At 34.5% G+C, this 21044-nt stretch overlaps 1 protein-coding gene across 1 annotated transcript; it reads right to left on the bottom strand.

Annotated features, from left to right (window-relative positions):
* Nucleotides 1–15515: 15515 nt before the first annotated feature.
* Nucleotides 15516–21044, bottom strand: LOC133189570 (uncharacterized). Its single transcript, XM_061324945.1, has 3 exons — nucleotides 19522–21044; nucleotides 16673–16849; nucleotides 15516–16511 (listed from the first exon to the last, which is right to left on the bottom strand). The coding sequence occupies exons 1-3, from the start codon at nucleotides 20489–20491 to the stop codon at nucleotides 15874–15876; spliced, it is 1785 nt and encodes a 594-aa protein (XP_061180929.1). The 5' UTR covers nucleotides 20492–21044; the 3' UTR covers nucleotides 15516–15873.

The raw sequence follows: 21044 nt of genomic DNA, 5'->3' as shown, positions 1-21044 counted from the left end.
ACTGGGATTCTTCTTTATTACTTCTATATACTTGAAAAGAAATACCCCTAGACCACTGCTTATGAATAAAATTGAATGCACATTATACGACTGTATATATTTCAGACATGCAGAAATTTTATGTCCTAGCTTCTTATGTTTGCCACGTCTGCTTCGTATTTGGACGTTCTACTAACTATAGATGATATAGACCAACGTACAACTAAATTGTCTGACAAATGTGATGGCACCTGATCCCACCTCTGCAATTTTCAGGGGTCCCTTTTCATGCCCTGTCAACAGAATTTTATTGTTTGTGGATATTTTAAAATCATCACTGTTCGTTATCTTCACCTTTTTTTCATTAGGAAATATATCCACAGTATGTCATTCGCACGAGATATTATGTCATTTGCGATACACTTTACCTCATTTGCACGACATTTTATGTCATTCAAAAAATATATATGTAAATATTACATTGCATAACTATTTATTTCCGAAAACTTATTCATTTTTTTTTTCATTCAATTTTTACAAAAAAAGTTGATCGTACTCAAAGCATGCTGAATACTTCGGGAGGATTGTACACACAAGTACTCTGAAGTTGATATTAAAAAGATGCTTGAGTTTCTGATTGACAATATCCATGTAGTTTTTGGAGATCAGGTCGTTCAACAGTCTGTTGGAATTTTCGTGGGTACTAATTGCGCCCCCTTTTTTGCAGACCTATTTTTGTATTCATATGAAGCAGAATTTATTCAAACACTTCTGCATGAGAAGAAGAAAACACTTGTTGTGGCCTTCAACTCGATATTTCGATATATCGACGACGTATTATCAATTAACAAAAGTTACTTCCATTCATATGTCGACTCGATATATCCCAGTGAGTTTGAAATAAAAAGATACCACAAGTTTCTGACACATCTGTTATATGTTTAGACATTTTACTAGAAAAAGACGTTAATGGTAACCTAACAACCAAGCTTGATGATAAACCTGATGACTTCAACTTTTCAATCTTCAATTTCCCTTACTTATGTAGCAATATACCCTTATCACCTGCATATGGGGTTTATGGCTCTCAGTTTATTCGATACGCAAGAGCATGCTCTACGTATGAACAATTTCTAAAACGAGGCAAGCTATTGACAAACAAATTGATGAAACAAGGATATCAACAGTCTCGTTTGAAGTCATTATTTTGCAAGTTTTAAGGTCGATACAATGACCTTGTCACCACATACAACCTATCATTGAGTCAAATGCTGACTGACGTTTCTTATACTAATTGTTAGACCATTATTTATACACTGAAATGTCTACGGATTTTCCTGGGTTTTTTTCCCGATCATGACAAGGAGCGGGTGCGACCAGTCGGCAGGGGATGCTCAATTCTCCTTGGCACCTGATCCCACCTCTTGATTTTGAGGTCCTTGTTGCTCTGCTCCAAATTTGTATCGTTTCATTGGACTTTCGAGATTGAATACTGTTCGTTATCTTCTATTTCATTTACCATTGAATCAAATATGAAACAAATGGAAGACAGTCATAAAGGGAGATTACGTTAAGAGTTATAACCAATAGAAGCCATTTTGCGATTTTTAATGTATGCTGAGAACACAATAGGATTAAAAGATAAAAATATGCATGTAAATGTAATGCTGTTTTGTTGCATTTAGATTGCGCGTTCGTCCAGTGCTGATAAAAAAGGGCATAACTTTAAAAGAATTAAACATTGAGATTCAAACCTTGGCATCAATCAATTGTTATAAATTTTGAATCACTATGTTGAAAAAGGGGTCAATTTTCAACGGGGGTCAATTTTTTATAGGACACACACATAAAAATATGACCCCTAGGGCTCTTTTTCTACAAAAAATTATTTTTTTCTACGGCTGGGGGGTCATTTTTTGTCGTTGAAAAATGACCCCCCCCCGGTCATTATTCTATGGGGGTCATTATTCGTCTTTACACCGGCGTGAAGCGTCGTAGTTCATGTCCTCATGAATCTTCAAAAATTAAATTCATTTCTTAAATAACTTGGCAAACAAGTAGACTACACTAAGATACATAATTCTGTGTATCGGTTTTTGATTTCGGTGAACGGTGTTGCCATGGTTACTAAAAATAGAAATTTCTGTGAAATACTTTCAAAATACTACTCTTTCTACAGTTTTGGTCTGATTTCAATATAACTTGGCACACATGTAGACTACACTAAGATACATAATTCTGTGTATCGGTTTTCGATTTCGGTGAACGGCGTTGCCATGGTTTCTAAAAATAGAAATTTCAGTGAAATACATTCAAAATGCTACTCCTCCTACAGTTTTGGCCTGATTTCCATATAACTTGGCACACAAGTAGATTACACTTAGATACATTATTCTATATATCAATTTTTTGATTTCGGTGAACGGTGTTGCCATGGTTACAAAAAATTGAATTTCTTTGAAATACTTTCAAAACATTACTTCGCCTACAGTTTGGTCTAATTTTAATATAACATGGCATACAAGTAGACTACACTGAGATACATAATTGTCTTAATTGTTTTTTTTTATTTTGATGAGTAATGTTGCCATGGTAACTAAAATCGAAATTTCTCTAAAATTTCTCTTAAAATAGGCTACTCCTTCTACAGTTTTAGTCTGATGCAATTCATCTTGCCACAAAAAGAGAGTAAAACAAGAATTACTATTTGGAGGCCCGTGTTTGCTTTTCTCCTATTTTGTATTGTTTAATGGACTTTTGAGCTTGAATACTGTTCGTTATCTCCATATATTTCATTTATTTATTGTTGTTGCAAAGTTTCAAGTCCAAGTTCTACTTTTCTCTTCCTTAATTGTTATAAGTACAAACCATTCGAGCTACAGTCTCGACAGAGACTTCTGGTTATTTATTTATTTATTTTTGCTTGTCAAAATTTTTTTGGAGGTTGGCTCACCCACTTTTAAAATCGTTGCTACGGTCCTGGTTGAAACGTTAGATACGAACAATAAATTATACATTGTAAACGTATTGTAAATTAGTATAACAGAACATGTGAAATGTAGACTTGTGTATCTATCTTAAATTATGGGGTGCCACATACATTACTAAACTTTCCACTTGTAGGACTGTTCGATATTCTAAACTCTAATGAGGTTTTTTATGTATCAAAAATATTAATATTTTAGTACATTTTCGTAGTCCTGTGAGTCTGTATTTTCATAAATTGTACCTAACATTCCAGAACGTTCACATGTACTGCAAGTCTGATAAGACTTGGTGACCTAATCAATATTTGACAAGGCTTGTGGACCTTGTTGACCAAACTAACGTCTAACAATACTTATTGACCTAACCAATGTCTAACAAGGCTTGTTGATCTAACCAACATCTGACAAGACTTGTTGACCTTGATGACCTAACCAATGTCTGACAAGACGTGTTGACCGAACCAATGTCTGACAAGACGTGTTGACCGAACCAATGTCTGACAAGACGTGTTGACCAAACCAATGTCTGACAAGACGTGTTGACCGAACCAATGTCTGACAAGACGTGTTGACCGAACCAATGTCTGACAAGACGTGTTGACCGAACCAACATCTGACAAGACTTGTTGACCTTGTTGACCTAACCAACATCAAACAAGACGTGTTGACCAAACCAATGTCTGACAAGACTTGTTTATCTTGACCTAACCAACATCTGACAAGACTTGTTGACCAAACCAATGCGTGACAAAACTTGTCACAAGAAATACACATATGAAATATGAAAGCCCTAGCACCAACTGTTCAAAAGTTATGGCAAAGGTTAAAGTTTTTCAAAACTAGCTCAAACATCAAGGTCAAGGTCAATGGGTCAATATTGTTGGTGCCCAAAGGAAGGTCTTGTCACAAACATACAAAGGTATAATATGAAAACCCTACCACCAACCATTCAAAACGTTTGGCCAAGATTAAAGTTTTTAAAAGTGGGTCAAAATCCAAGGTCAATGTTAAGAATATTTGTACCAAAGGAAAGGTCTTATTACAAGGAATACACCTGTGAAGTATGAAAGTCCTAGCACCAGCCATTCAAAACTTATGGCCAAGGTTAAAGTTTGGTAAAGTTTTGCAAAAGTGGGTCAAACTCCAAGGTCAAGGTCTAGAGGTCAAATATGTTGGTGCCCAAAGAAAGGTTCACAAGGAATACATATGTGAAATATGAAAGTTTCAGCATATAATGAAAGTTATCCACATAAGGCAGCTGGGAGTTCCATAAACACTGCGAATTCTGAGGTTTTTGTAGGCAAACAAGACCATGTATTTCATAGCAACGTTTGCGAGGGAAACGTAAGTTTATTTATATAACATTGTATTATCTTGGGGAAACTATTTTTAATCAAGTTGCAGATTAATGGACTTTGGCTTTCATTCTTAATTAATGTAAACAAGGTCAATATTATACATAATCTCTTTACTTGAAGTATTCCTACACAAAAACAGGACCCATCTATAATTGCACACCTCTATTGAGAATGTGTGGTTCAAAATAGGCAAAATATGCGCAGTTCCTTACTAATATTAATATTTTCCGTAATTTAAAATTGTCAGCTCAACATGTTACAATATACTAGTGGATTGCTTTTGATATATCTTTTATACATATACATCCACAATTTACTCCAGGGTATTCATAATTATTCACGATCAAACAGGTGGAAAGGTAGTTTCAAAATGAGCTGCATTTTCAGAATTTAATGGGTATGTATGTTGTCGTTAATTCAGTGTGTCTATGAAAAGAGGTCCAAATCATTATTATAATATCAAAACAGACTTGATACATTACTTGTCAACTTTCCTTCTCTCTTATTTTGAAAAATACAAATACTTTTCATAAATACTCGTACAAATTGACTCGTAAACAAGTATTTATTATTTAAATCTGATGGGAAAATGAAATTCTAAGCAGAATAGCTGTCAGAAAGAGCTAGAAAGGCCTATAATGCTATAAAAACTAATTTTCCAGCTAATATAAATTGTTGAGACAATATTAAAACTTTATAGATCTATGATTACTCCAATCTTAACTTATGGTTCTGAAATTTGGATTGCTGACTACAAATGTGATTTATTATCCTCAGATCATTTCCCATTTGAAAAAATACAACTCCAGATATTTAAAGACATTCTGGGTGTTCATAGAAAATCGTCTAATATTGCTGTTCTATACGAGTTGGGACAATTCCCACTATTTTATTCATGTTATGAAAATATGTTTAAATTTTATTCAAGATTGAAAAATTTAGAGTCAGAGAATGAACATCATGACCAATTAGTGGTGTCTGCATTTAAGGAAGATAAAACATTGGGGTCTAGAATATCTTGGCAAAGAAAACTCTACAACAGAAATTGTCTTTATCCTCATTGGGCATATCACATAAAATTTTAAGACATAAATTAGAGGAGCACTATAGGAACAAAATCTGTGAACAGTTAAAGAACATTTCTAAATCAGATTCTGGAAAATTAACTTTTTATAGTAATATAATAAAGAGCTAGGTTCACTTCATGCATAAAATGGCCCTGTAGATGTACCAATTTATTGACTAACACTTTATGTTCCAGTTTAAACATGAAGATAAAGTAGAGACCTAGTGCTTTCATTTCCTATTAAAAACTTTCTCCTCAAAGCCAAGGTCTTGGAAAACAGGCTTCATGGAATTGCAATGTTCTTGAATTTTAAGGAAAACAAGTATACTTTAGTACTTTGACAGAAGAGAAATAATATGAGCGCAATCTCTGATCTAAAAAATAAAACACGTTTTGTAATCCTCAGAAATAGTTCTTTCATTTAATAGTTGCATATTTTAGATCAGAGGTTGCACTTTATATTAAATATCGAAAAATAGCTTTGCTTTAAAAATTGGCTGTTTTTGTAGAATTTTTCAGGATATGAGGAAAATGACGCATTTCATGACGCCATAATGCATTGGCTAGCCAGAAAATTACGTCATTTTTGATAGATACGCAGTCATCAAAGGTCTAAATAATATTTAATGCATTGTCAACTAAAACCAAGCAGTTTCAGTTTTTCTGAAATTCACAGGGCCAAAAAGGCCCCAAGTGAACCTTGTTCTTTAAATGAATATAAATTACAGAACTACCTACAATTACCATTGAAGAAATCTGAAAGAACAATCATAACAAAACCAAGAATTAGTGCTCATATACTACATATTGAAATGGGGAGATACTCAAGGCCACCTATTCCTAGAGAAAAACGTGTATGTCATGCTTGTAAACTTTTTATTGAAAATGAAGAACATTTTATACTTTATTGTCCTAGTTATGATCAGTATAGATTACAATATTGTGATATATTTAATGCTCAATGTTACATGAAGGAAAACCCTATTATTGACATTATCAACCCTCCAAGTATTAAAATTGCTAGAAAAGTATGTAACTTTCTGAAAAAGTGCTTTGATATTAGAAAAGAAAAAACTTCAACATAACTGAAATGCTTACTGGAATAATTTTATTGATTTTATGTATGTTATTGTCGTTGTATTCCTGACTATATGCCAATGTATGATGGTGTTGTCAATAAATAAATTGAAAATTGAAATATATGTGTGCTCATTTGCAGATGCTCGACATAAATAAATAAATATTAACATACTGAGCTGACAATTTTAAAATATTAGTAAGGAACTGCGCATATTTTGCCTATTTTGAACCACACATTCTCAATAAAGGTGTGCAATTATAGATGGGTCCTGTCTTGTGTAGGAATACTTCAGGTAAAGAGATTATATATAATGTAGACTTTGTTTACAATAATTAAGATTGAAAACCAAGTCCATTAATTTGCAGCTTGATTAAAAATAGTTTTCCCAAGATAATACAAAGTATTATATAAATAAACTTATGTTTCCTTCGCACACATATGACAAATACTTGTTTAGTTGTGAATTTGTTCAACATAGTTACTGTAAGAAGGAGGAGAGAAAATAAAATTACATTGTAATACAAAGGTTAGTCACATTAATCAAGGTTTAGATATTTTCTTAATTAAATATGTTATATTATTAGCTGCACCTAATTGCATTAAAAAGATTAAAATATTACCATTTAAAATATTAAAATGTGTAAAACATCAACTTACACACGAAGTTTTGTCGCAGCTGTTTTAATTCTTATTTCATCATTTTAATGATTTTGGATATACCATTCAACAAGTTGTGTAGCTCAATAGACTATCATATAACCCACAGTAATGAATTTATCTAGATAGAATCAGCTATTTAAACTTTTGATCACAATCGATCATATAAATATTAAAAGAGCATGGTGTACAATTATTATAAAACAGATGTTGTCGATGTTGAAAAATAGCTATCTATTTAAAAGTCGATGTATTCTTAAAATCAGAGACGTATAATAGAACATGACGTGGTATCAGTATGTAAATTTTCAGTATAACTTTTGAAAATAAGATTTGTGTATTTCGCTGAAAACACTCAATTTAACACATTTCTGACCCTGAACCAGTTTATTTGATAAGTTTTTATTGTTTGTCATATTAATGTAGGTAAAGATTTCAATATCACGATTCTATGGTAAAGTTTCCTGTCGTACACATCGTAAATCAATAGCAAGGTATTTTAGTATGGATGGATATATTTGTGCAGTATTTCCCTTAAAAAAAAAAAGGACTGCAATACGTGGACCATATGCATGTGTTTCTGACAGAAATCTGAAACAATTCCTATAGATTGTTTTGAAAACATGTTTAAAATTGATTTCTTTTATCTTGAAACATGCAATTTTTTTTTATCATGATGTGAAAATTAAGCAGTAATAATAAATAACAAGATGTGTTTATGAAACGCTGATGCCCCCGTATGGCAACTTATAGCAAAGGGTAAACTTTCTCAAATGCAAACCAAATATGTTGGTACCCAAAATAAGGTCTTGTCTCGAGGAATATACCTGTGAAATATGAGAGCCCTAGCAGCAACCATTGAATAGATATGGAAAAGGTTAAAGTCAAGGTCAAATGTTCATAATTAATGGTGCCTAAGGAAAGGCCTCACAAGAAATATACTGGTGAAATATGAAAGCTGAAGCACCAATCGTTCAAAAGTTATGACCTAGGTTTAAGTTTTTCAAAAGTGGGTCAATCTCCAAGGTCAAGGTCAAAGGGACAAAGTTGTTGGTATCCAAAGAAAGGTCTTGTCACAAGGATTACATATGTGAAGTATAAAAGCCTTAGCACCAACTGTTCAAAAGTTATGGCCAATGTTAAAGTTTTTCAAAAGTAGGTCAAACTTTAAGGTCAAGGTCAAAGGGTCAAAGTTGTTGGTATCCAAAGAAAGGTCTTGTCACAAGAATTACACATGTAAAGTATGTAAGCCTTAGCACCAATTGTTCAAAAGTTATGGCCAAGGTTAAAGTTGGGTAAAATTTTGCAAAACTGGGTCAAACTCCAAGGTCAAGGTCAAATATGGTGGTACCCAAAGAAAGGTCATGTCACAAGGAATACGCATGTGAAATATGAAAGCCATAGCTTCAACCAATCAAAAGTTATGGGCAATGTTAAAGTTTTTGGGGACAAACAGACAGACAGACAGACGGACGGACAGGGCAAAAACTATATACCCCCGAATCTTCGATAAGGGGGCACATAAAAATAGCACAGCCTTAACATTAAAAGTTGTTCTAGGTATCTATTATTGTAAAGTAGCCTTGATCATTAACCTCAGAATTAAAAGAGGGTTTTTCGTATTATACTAAATTTGAAAATTTTAGAAGATCAACAAGATTTAGGACAAATACCCCCCAAAACAACAAATGACCCCAATCATTCTTCATCCTCTATAATTGCTTGTACCATAGGAATTCTCCATCTCAATTGGTGGATATAAATATTTCTGTCATACTTTAACATACACATATACATAACTATAGTAGAAATATTTCAGCTACAAGTCCTATTATCATACATGTGTAAATCTGGAGCTTTATCTACGGTATTCAATATTGTTGCCATCTTTAGACTGAACTTTGCATTTGTGAATGTAGCGAATTGTCCCGGTGGTGGGTAAGTTTCGGCGAGGGTGCATTTTCCTAAGGGTGGATTGTTTTGTTAAGACCTCTCAAGCATTTTTGGTGCATGCGCAAGCTGATTTTTCCCCAAATCATCCGGTTTAACCTGTAGAAGGATAATAGTTCGTCCTTTCGTGTTGTAATACATGTAATACACTATTTGAACTGTATCAATATAGAGACCTGAGGTCACCTAATATATTATATCAAAACTGAAACCATAGTCTTCAAAACCACACACTGAGAATAAACTTATGTCAAAATTTTTGAATATTTTCATTTTTATTTAACAAAGATTTTTCAAATGATATTCAAACAAAAATATGATTTACATTTTGTCATTTACCACATCATTAATGAGTGAAAGTAATTTTAGATTTTCTCAGTTTATGGTCTTCGGGCCTTGTTCCTTTATTAATATAATATAACAGTTGGTGTAGGCACAATAAAGAATTCTCACTGCTGAATGGTCCTGACTGCCGAGCAAAGGTCTACATTTGAAGCCTTTCAGTGGTATATGGTGAGTCTCAGTGGTATACTGTGAGTCTCAGTGGTATACTGTGAGTCTCAGTGGTATACGGTGAGTCTCAGTGGTATGTGGTGAGTCTCAGTGGTATATGGTGAGTCTCAGTGGTATATGGTGAGTCTCAGTGGTATATGGTGAAGTCTCAGTGGTATGTGGTGAATCTCAGTGGTATACATGTATGGTGAGTCTAAGTGGTATATGGTGAGTCTCAGTGGTATGTGGTGAGTCTCAGTGGTATGTGGTGAGTCTCAGTGGTATATGGTGAAGTCTCATATGAATGAAAAATTCTCGAAATTGACCTACAACAATCAATCATATGAGGTTACCTTTGGACCCATCTTGATATACCGTATTAGGTGATCTCGGCCTCCGTATTAATACAATAACAAGGTTACCTTTGGTCTCCCTATTTACATATCACATTAGGTGACCTCTGGTCTATTTAAAAGACTGACTTCTAATTAGGTGACCTCTGGTCTCTGTATTGATATACCACAATACTTCGTCTTCGTTATGCCAGTCTTCGTATTGACATCTCCCTAGGCGACCTCCGGTCATCTGGTTAAGGTTACATATACTCATCGTATTGATATACAACTCTAGGTAACCCCTGGTCTCTGTATTTTTGTACCACATTGTATTCCTCTGGTCTCCGTATTGATATACCACATTAAGTGACTTCTTGTCTCAGCATTTATATGAAAATATGGAGATAACGAACAGTATTCAAGCTCAAAGTCCATTACAACAATACAAATCGGGAGCAGGGCAAACACTGACCTCCAAAAAAAAAAGGGTGGGATCTGGTGCCATGGAGGAGTGAGCATCCCCTGCCGACCGGTCACACACGCCGTGTGCTCCTTGTCATGATCGGTAAATAACGGTAAAATCCGTCGACAATTCAGTGTGTAAATAATGGCGTAACAATTAGTATGAAAAACGTCAGTCAACATATGACTTAATGATAGATTGTATTTACGGACAAGGTCATAGAACTCAAGAAATGATGACTTTAAACGAGACTGTTGATATTCTTGTTTCGTCAACTTGTTTGTCAGTAACTTACCTCGTTTTAGAAATTGTTCATACGTAGAGCATGCTCTTGCATATCGAATCAACTGAGAGATATACACCCCATATGCAGGTGATAAGGGTATATTGCTGCATATGTAAGGGAAGTTTACGATTGAAAAGTTAAAGTCATCACGTGTATCATGAAGCTTGGTGTTAGATGTACTACATTAGGTGACCTCTGGTCTCCATATAGATACAATTCACTAGATGACCTCCGGTCTCTGTTTTGATATATCACACAAAGTGACATCTGGTCTCCTACAAAAGCTGAATTCTGAATTAGGTGAAATGTACACAGTCTCTGTATTGATACACCACTCTTGGCAACCCCTGGTATATATCCGTATTGATATACAACATAAGGTGACCTCTGGTCTCCGTATGGACATACAACATAAGACGACCTCTAGTCTCCATATTGATATACAACATTAGGTAACCTCTGGTCTTGATATTGATATACAACATTAGGTAACCTCTGGTCTCCATATTGATATACAACATTAGGTGACCTCTGGTCTCCATATTGATATACAACATTAAGTGACCCCTGGTCTCCATATTGATATACAACATTAAGTGACCTCTGGTCTCCATATTGATATACAACATTAAGTGACCTCTGGTCTCCATATTGATAAACAACATTAGGTGACCTCTGGTCTCGATATTGATATACAACATAAAGTGCTCCCTAGTCTCCATATTGATATACAACATTAGGTGACCTCTGATCTCCATATTGATATACAACATTAGGTGACCTCTGGTCTCCATATTGATATACAACATTAAGTGACCTCTGGCCTCCATATTGATATACAACATTAAGTGACCTCTGGTCTCCATATTGATATACAACATTAAGTGACCTCTGGTCTCCATATTGATATACAACATTAAGTGACCTTTGGTCTCCATTTTGATATACAACATCAAGTGACTTTATATTGTCTTGGTATTGATATACTCATTTATTGTTTTTTGGTTTATTGTTATACCACATAGGGTGACCTCTGGACTCTGGTCTTTGTGTTGATATGCCACATTGGGTGACCTTTGGTCTCCGTGTTGATATTATACATTAGGTGAACTCCTGGTCTCCTTTAGGATGATTCATTCAGTCAACTGAATGGTCACTGAAAGGTCTGGAAAGGTCACTAAATGGCATAGCTTTGCCATTCAGTCACCATTCAGTAATCTTTCAGTCACCTTTCAGTTAACTGAATGGCAGAGTTTCATCCTGTGGCTACATATCGATGAAAAACATTAGGTGGTCTACATTATACCAACACTTATGAATTCGCAGAAACTCCAAAGAACTTTTTAAAAATTTCAAATCACGATTATTTTTCCAAAGTCAGTATCATCAAAACACATGACTTTTCAAAACTCTTTATACAACCATTAGTTGAGACAAAGACTAGGTTTTTGGTATCATAGACAACTGCTTCCTCAATAAAAATGGAATCGGAAATTTTCATATATTTCTTGTGATTGGTCATCTACAAAAATCGTTTCCATTAAGTGCTCCGAGATTGATATTTAAAGGATGCTTGAGTTCCTCTGTGACAATGTAGTCTTTGAGATCAGCAAGCCTTCCAACAATCTGTTTGGATTTCGAAGGGCACCGACTGTGTCCCATAATTAACCAAACCGTTGTTATATTCTTAAGAAACAGAATTTATTGAAAAAAAAACCTTCAACATAAGAAGAAAACACTTCCTGTCACAGTGGCTTTCAACTCGACCTTAAGATTTTATATATCGGCGACGTGTTATCAATTAACAATAGTCATTTTCATTTATATGTCTACTTGATATATTCAATTGAGCTCAGAATAAAAGACATCACAGAGTCCGACACATCTGTTTCATATTTGGATGTTTTACTGACTATAGACGAGTATTGCCATCTTCAAAAAAAAATTATATGACAAACGGAATGACTTATTAAGCTTTTCCACTGTCAACTTCCCTGACTATATATTTTGTCAACGAGGAACTCCCGCATCCTTTTAATATCAACCTCAGAGTACTTTTGTGTAGAATCAGTATGATTTTAACGAAGTAATTTTGTAGTTGACCAATCACAAGGTATGAAAAATTTCGAGATCTATTCTCAGTTTATGGTCAGTTTCTGTAGGAATACGAGATGTCATTTGATGTTTCTATCATTATCGAGACAAAGAGTTCATGGTTGGTGTTATATTATATCTTTATGAAGATTGGAAGTCATAATGGTTTAAATCAATATATACACCCGTCTTCCATAAGACACCTATAATTTATGTCATTATACAGACCGAAATTTATTACCAATAAGGAGACCAGTGTCACTTAAAGTGTTTTATCAATACAGTAACCAGAGGTCACCAAATTTTCTGTATCAATTGGATATATATCTTTGAACTTAAAATAAAAGATACCACAGAGTCTGATACATCTGTTTCTTATATTTTACTAGAGAAAGACATTAAAATGGCAAATTAACAACAAAACTTTATGATAAATGTGAAGACTTCAGCTTTTCTATCATCAACCCCCCTTATTTATGTAGCAATATACTCTTATCACCTGCATATGGAGTTTATTTCTTCCAGTTGATTCAATATATGCAAGAAAATGTTCTAAGTACAACAATTTCATAAAAGGCATGCTATTGACAAATAAGGTGATGATACAAGGATATCAACAGTCTTGTTTAAAGTCAACATTTCGCAAATTCTAAAGTCGACACAATGTCTTTGTTAGCATATACAATTTATCACCAAGTCAAATGCTGACTTTTTCATACAATTATATTGTTGGACCATTATTTTTTACATTGAAATGTCTACGGATTTTCCATTTTTCCAATCATAAGGAGCACATGGCGAGTGTGACCGGTTGACAGGGGATGCTTACAATTGATATGGATATATGCAAAAACATTTATTGGCGGGGAAAGAGTTAAAACTGATGTTTGGGTGGAATATTCAGCACCCAGAGAACGCATACTATGGAAATAAAAGTATACGTGTTATAGGTATGTTGACTCTGCCTTCGAAATTAAGGTAGAAATAATCCCCCCTCTTCAACTTTCATATCAAAAACTGTTTACAATTATAAGAGATGTTGCTAAAATATAAATTGTTTTTTCAAAAAAGAAAACAAAACTAACCATCAGTAGAAAACCAATTTCACAAACACCCTCCCCACCCCTTTTCAAACAGATAAATAAAATTAGATATTTGTATGAGAAAAAGAAAATTCGAAATTTTGACAACCTTATATTATAGCTCATTTTAAGTGAAGGTCTAATCTAGATTAAATGTTTATTAATGTTAAAGAATACATCTCATAAAGTCTCTGTCTGGTGTGAGTAAGATGGTCGAGTTATTAACTGCATATAAAGCTACCCATTTCTGTGCGCAGATTTTTTTTTTGGGGGGGGGGGGATGCTACATTTGTTTCTAAATATAACCAATCTTTTCCTAGTTTCTTATTTACATAATATCAAGATGTGCATTTCTATGCTTAGATTTTAAAATTTGATGACTAGTCCAAGTGTTTGTGGTGATTTGGTATAGTACAATTACATATCTAAATAAAGTGAATGAAGACTGCACTGAAAATGACTTAAAGAATAATTTCTGTACAAATCATTCATTATTTCTTGCATAAAAAGCAAATAAAGTGAAATTATTGCATAAAGTGATATGGTTTTACAAATCATCACAGATGGTTTGTCCCACTTCTACAAATGTTCACTGGTGTTAAGCCAATATCATGAATGTTACAATGATTTTAAACACAGAGTGATCTACCTGCTATTTGTTACCAAAGAAGGCTGCTCTTACTGATGATTATTAAAAAATTATGAATTTTTCACTGAAATCTTATCAACAGAAAATGAAAAGTGCTCAAAAATGGAACAATAGTAAGTACATTTGTAAAAATCCTCTATCACTACTTTTTGGATACGAGTCCTAATATTTGTTCTTTTTTCAGTTTATTTGTATATTACCTATGTAGTGACTTGCCAGATCTACATGTATACAAAAAGCAAGCAAAAAATCGCTACAAAATTATTACTAAAATATACATGGTACATGTATGAGAAATTTCATTATTGCATGATTGGACTTTGTCAGTAAATTCTGATTAGAATGTTACTGACTAATGAGAAATAATATATATACACAGACCTACTGCTGCTACTTACCTAGATATACAACTCACAAAAATGTCAATGTGAAAACAACATCAAGAGGAAATATCCCTCTATTCTATGGACAAAGTATGAGGCAAGAATATTTACAAATATTTGGCACTGATACATAATAACTTCTGTGTAAGTCTCAATCTTTTGAAGTTAAAAAGATGCATACATTGTGAAAATTCTAATATCATAAAAATTTCAGCTTCAATTACAAGAGTTATCCATCTTGCATGCTATGGAAAAGAGAATGTTCTATTTCAATACAACATGTGCACTTAGAAATAAAGAATATTCAATTTTTTGTGGTTTAAATATGGAATTTATTACACAATTTGGACAGGATTTTTTTTCATATTCTCATGAGTACAAAGTATAACTGAAAATACAAAAAAAAAAAAAAAAAAAAAGAATTTAAAAAAAATGGTGTCTTACTAAATAACTTGAAACAGAAAATGTTGGGGATTTTCTGAACTTTTGCTGCCATGTGATACTATGCATTAGACATTTAAGTGTTTTTGTTGTTATTTTCAAAAAGTGTGGAAATATTAATTCTAATAAACAGATAAACATTATTCACTGATGAAAATGTAATAAAAGAATATATTTCTTATCATGAAATATTGATTGCACATAGTTACTTAAAAGAAAAAAAAAACAGAGGAACCACTTAATACACTTTGAATAAGACATCAATTTAACTTTCTGATAATACAGGAACTCTTCACTAGATATAATAAAAATGCCCAGAAAAAAATATTGTACAGTTAAAAATTTTATAAATAACTTAAAATACTTCTGGTATAAAAGGTAATTCCACAACACAACAACACAACACAGTAATAATATAAAAAGTTTCTGGAATTTTTTTCATATGGAATGGTTAAAAAATAATTCTTTTTACTAAAATATATTGCTTGTTTGATTAAAATTATTGCCACTAGCTAACGAATCACACCATTCACTCCTGGAATCACATTAAAATCTACAGTGTCTCTGTCATCATAACGGAGTCTCCATTGGATACTCGTCATCTGATGTTTCTTGTGCAGGGTTATCTTCCCCTGTCACAGCATCCAATGTCTGAAGTGTCTGTTCTACAGCACTGTCCAAAAGTTGATCCTGAGATGAACTTTGCACCACACTAACACTCACAGCCACAGCACCACCACCTTGTGGCTCCACCACTGTAGATACCACATTTCTGTCTGTGGAACTGTTATTTCTGGAATGTATACGGAAATTTCCTGCACTACTGTTTCGTGAATGTTGCTGTGAGTTATACTGTCCTGTAAAAGCCACATCACTACCATGCTGTATGTAGTCATCTGGTAAAGATGGTCTTTGATGAGCTGCATGCCCTTGAGTGCTTGCATGTGATCTGTAGGTGGGGGGTCTTGAGTTGTCTCCCTGGGTGGGAGGGAACGTGATCTGTATTCCTGTCCTGGCCGTGCTGGCTCGAGACCTATAGGAGGGAGGGGGAGAGCTAGGGAGACTGTAGTCCTCTGCAGGGAGCTCCTCTGTGGCATGAAACCTCTCCCTTTGGCTCTGTGCTAGGGCCAGCTGATGTTGGAAATCCTGCATGGAGGCATTGTAGGAGGGAGGGGGACGTCTGTACTGAAACTCTGGATACATCATCCCTATAGGAACATCATAATTTGCAGGTGTACAAAATGAAATGACAGTAATTCTTCACTTAATAAATTCATAGATAATAAAGTTGAAGTTGTAGGCATATCTTTATATGTTATGCATGTCATATAAGATGCAGCGTTTATAAATATTTTCCAGCTGATCTTACCTCCATACCACTGATGCTCTCTTGTTCTCGAAGACCGTCCATGACGACGTGACCTTGACCTCCGGTCCTGTTGGTGTCTAAAGTCTCCAAGGCCAAACAAAGCATGGAGGGGTTCATGACCTCTGGGTGTGCATTTCCATCCAACTGCTACCACAACAACCAACAGGACACCCAGACCTGTTTAATCACAACAATTCCATGACAACCAAAAACATAAATGATTTATGGTTTTATGATTACCTACAGTTTTTTTTGGAGTGTGACTGTAATTCCATATACATTAAAATATAATGAAAATAAAATAAATTAAATTGATGTATTCTGCTTGCTTTGGAAACATTGATAGTGCCATTACCTTATAATTAATCCAGATGCAATGTGTATAATATATATTGTTCAATGTGCCTGTATGCTCGATGCATTACTATGGGGATTTCATGCATACTGATGTGGAATCTTTGATAACGTAAAAAGTATAGGGCTGCCTAATCCCCACCTCATTTGGTATGTACCATATGTGTGTGTGCAGGGGGGGGGGGGAGGGGGGTGATTGCACTTTTTCTGCTTGTCCAGAATTCAGTACATGCAATAGCACTATTTATACATGTATATAACACTGTTCAGTCTAGACAAGTACAAATGTACCTTGGTTATAAATTTAATGCATGTACAATTAAAAACACTGAACAGAACAGCAAATTAAACAAATGTCTTCAGTTCATAATTGATGTGATTAATGACTATAAATATATTAAGATGGATTAATTTGCACTTCCAGGTGTAACAGGCTGTGCATTATCAGAATAATGACATTATATTTATTGAATTTAAGATGACAGATTACTCTCTGAGGTTAACTATCAATATCCTGCTACTTGAAAATTTTTTTACATGTAGATATATATTAAACAATACCTTAATTCATGAACTAAATATAAGTAGATATACTGAAATAAATAATAATTTTTCAGTTCAGTCTGTTTCCTATAGTAATAAACCTGATTAATGATTTGACATGGGTGCTTTATAGTATTTCAGTTTCTACACTGTTATAAGTGTTCATTATCAGTTCGGTTGCTCATTTGTAGCACTGCCTGGTTATTATACAAGAGTTTAAGACACACAAGTAATCTCCTTAACAACTTCACAGTTTGTACCTAAACTATGGGGACCATTAATTATATACTCTGGAACTATACACTACAAATAAAAAAGAAACCAATGACAACTTAAAAAAGAAACATAAATCAATCTAACATGACAAAGAATATCACAAATCAAACTGTTGTTTTAATCATGTTAATAGCCTGATCAAAACATCTATGGTTTAACAAAGCCAGTATTTATCCATGGGTTCAAATGACATCACTAGTTCTTTTTTAGAATCTTTTGATGACATATAAAACAGAATAATTAACATGATTTACTGTTGTTTGAAATCAAGAATAAATTGACATACCTCAAAATTATGTATATCAAGACCATAATTTGGGGCTGCATATAACATGCAAATTAAATATATATTGAACTGTAAAAACTTTAATCATAAGGATCTTTTAGGTATAATTTTATCTGCAGATCTCTTTTTCATGTTCAGGGTTTGAAAATAACATGACACCCCTCAGAGAAATCCTGCTCCACAATAACCTTGAGACCACACCAAAAACCATTTTACCTGTGTGAAATGATACCCTGAATACAGAAAGACAAGCAAATGTCCCCCAGGTGTAGACCAGTTAAAGAGAACAGTCGTAAAAATAGGACCAAGGGCAAAAAACAAGGATTACAAAAGGCCTAATCCATTAGCTATATTACCTAATGCACATCTTAAAACAGATTACTTCACTGAACAAAGAAAAAGTAAATTTTACTTTAACATGTTAAAACTGTAATAACTTTTTATCATGTGTGTAACTAATTCCATCATGTATTATCTTAATCATGTTATTAATTGCAACTTTTTGTGTTATTGTGTAAAGTCAAATTTCATTTTTTTCCACTGGAGATCAATCCTCTTTGATCCTAATTACTCTTAGCACAATAGACAAAGCTACTGTTTCCCCAAAATGTGTAAGGAATATGCTTGTCAAACAGAGAGAACTTGGATTTTAAGGAAGTAGAAGTTTGTTGACAGATTCAGGTGATAAATGACTTAAAATGAGCCTTGTCACGTAATGGTAGGAACTACAGAGTAACAATAAATTTATCTTCCTAAGAGACAACTATTGAAATAAGCACTATAAATAAATATGTGTGTCTCTGCTAAAACTGAAAAAATCAAATACACAGGTAAATAGTACCTGTACATAAACATCAGGACAACTTCATGTATCAGAACTCAGCCCAATTTACTCAACAACCTCAATGTATAAATTGCATTGAACTTGCTCCTGGATTTATTTAATAATGCATGAACAAATATTGACGTAAGCGAATGAATGTGGTGGTGGTTTTTTATAACGCTGTCACAATTAAAGACACTGTCGATCTGCGCCCAGGAAATGGACAATTCTACACACAGACTTTCTACAACTCTTTATTAAAAGGGGCCCCCAGGTTGTGAATAACATTTAAGATAAGAGATAAATGTGTAATGTAATTACCCCCTGTAGTGAATGTTTAAGTTTATATTCTGCCATGCTGTTTTGTATATTTTGCCATATGAACAAACCGTATGTACCTATTGTCATTGCTTTCACAGAACTACATGTACATGGTAACATTCCATCGCTTTCTCCAGTATTGAACTTAAATTATGAAATTTCTTTTGAACATGTTGAATAGCCTGTTTCTTACCGATTTAAATTGCTTAGTTGAAATTTAGTATGAAAATTATACATAATTCTTACCTATAAACATTATTGCGAGGAAGAGAAAGCTATTCCCAGTGGCATGGAGTGCTGCAAGTACAATTCCAGTCACAACACAACAAACACCTAACAATGACAAAATGACGAGAATCCATCGGAATGAAGTGGTGGCAGCCAAACACGAGAGGCATCCTTCCTTACAGGGCTCAGGTTCCACAGAGGAGGAACTACGAGACCTGTGCCTCCGTCTACCGTGATGTGAGCGATGCCCCGACCTGTGGTGGTGCCGTGAGTGATGGCGGTGTTGGGGGTAGTGACTGTATCCCCGCGGGTCATGAACCCCAGGGTGGGACTGCCCTCCCTGCCTGGGAGAGGAAGAATTGTGGGAGGGAATAACATGAGAGTGTAGAAGATCGGGTAATGGCTCGTGACGCATCTCTTGTTGTGCTGCAATGACTCCTACATCTATGTCCTGGGTTTGTATAGAATGTCCTGGGGCCATGTTTTCATTGTTGGTTGACTGCTGTGATGTATCTGTGCGTACTGTGGGGTCAGTTTCATTCACCTCTGCTACGACTTCACGTCTCTCTGCTGAAGAAGTCCCCCTGTTCACAGTGTAGTTTGATTGGCTAGGAATACCACTAGTTTGTCCTACTGATTCATGTAAATTAGAATTATAATTGCCTCTGGCTGGCGAACGACTGTCATTTTCTTCATTGTTTTGATCCATGTTTATACAATTATGCAAATTACGACTGCTATGCACCCAACTGCGGTTGTCAACAAAATTTGACCTGTAGTGCGTGTGGTTTCCTTTAGCACTCTCCGGTAATGTTTCCGCTCTTGAACTATTTGTCTCCTGAAAGGAGGCACCACCTATTGAAGAGGCCCCACTGTAAGCACCACTCACTGAGGCAATGCCTGAATTACTCCGTGGAGGTTGTGGGGCAGTCCGTTTGTCAGGGTTCCACGCTATGCTTCTGTTTACCTCATTGCCACTGCTAGCCATACCCCATAAACAAAGATATTAGTAGCAAAGCCAAGGAAAACGATTTTCAATATAACTAACACATTTTTTAATACCCTATCCCTGATAAGAACACTAAATCCCTCCTTCAAATGTTTCAGGATTTAATTTTGCTTTTATTATCTTCAACATAAAAGTGAATCTCTCTCTTGATAATCTTCTCTACAGTGATTTGAGCTTTCCCCTTTTTCCATGAGTGGGCTGCTTTTGGTCTGTCCCGGCAATGTGAATGTTCCTTGCTTGGAATAGTCCATCAATAGATGTGAATTTGACACAAGTAAAGATATCCTTAGACACATTTATTCTTCTGTAGACATTTAAAAACCAGGAGTTTTGATTTCCAAAGATTATTTTGGCCTGTCTGCCACTACACAAAGACCTTTATTTGGGTACTGCCTAATGGTCTTTACATTTTGTTTTGGATTAAGGACACAGCTGGTGGAAGGACCTCGTGTGACTTCCGAGCCCTCTGTAATCCACTTCACGGACTAACAATTCCAGTCTCTCTGTAAATAAAAACATTCAGCTGACATCA

This window comes from Saccostrea echinata, unplaced genomic scaffold, assembly GCF_033153115.1.
Source record: "Saccostrea echinata isolate AGI-Se365-2 ecotype Australia unplaced genomic scaffold, CSIRO_AGI_Sech_v1 ptg000019l, whole genome shotgun sequence".
Classification (NCBI taxonomy): domain Eukaryota; kingdom Metazoa; phylum Mollusca; class Bivalvia; order Ostreida; family Ostreidae; genus Saccostrea; species Saccostrea echinata.
This window is presented reverse-complemented; position numbering and strand designations above follow the sequence as displayed.

Bases quoted from the DNA above. Each gene is read 5' to 3' on its own strand.
- LOC133189570 (XM_061324945.1), bottom strand. From the start codon at position 20,491: ATGGCTAGCAGTGGCAATGAGGTAAACAGAAGCATAGCGTGGAACCCT. The intron at 16,850-19,521 runs GTAAGAATTATG...GTGATTAAACAG, and splicing joins CCTCGCAATAATGTTTATAG to GTCTGGGTGTCCTGTTGGTT. The intron at 16,512-16,672 runs GTAAGATCAGCT...ATGTTCCTATAG, and splicing joins AGAGCATCAGTGGTATGGAG to GGATGATGTATCCAGAGTTT.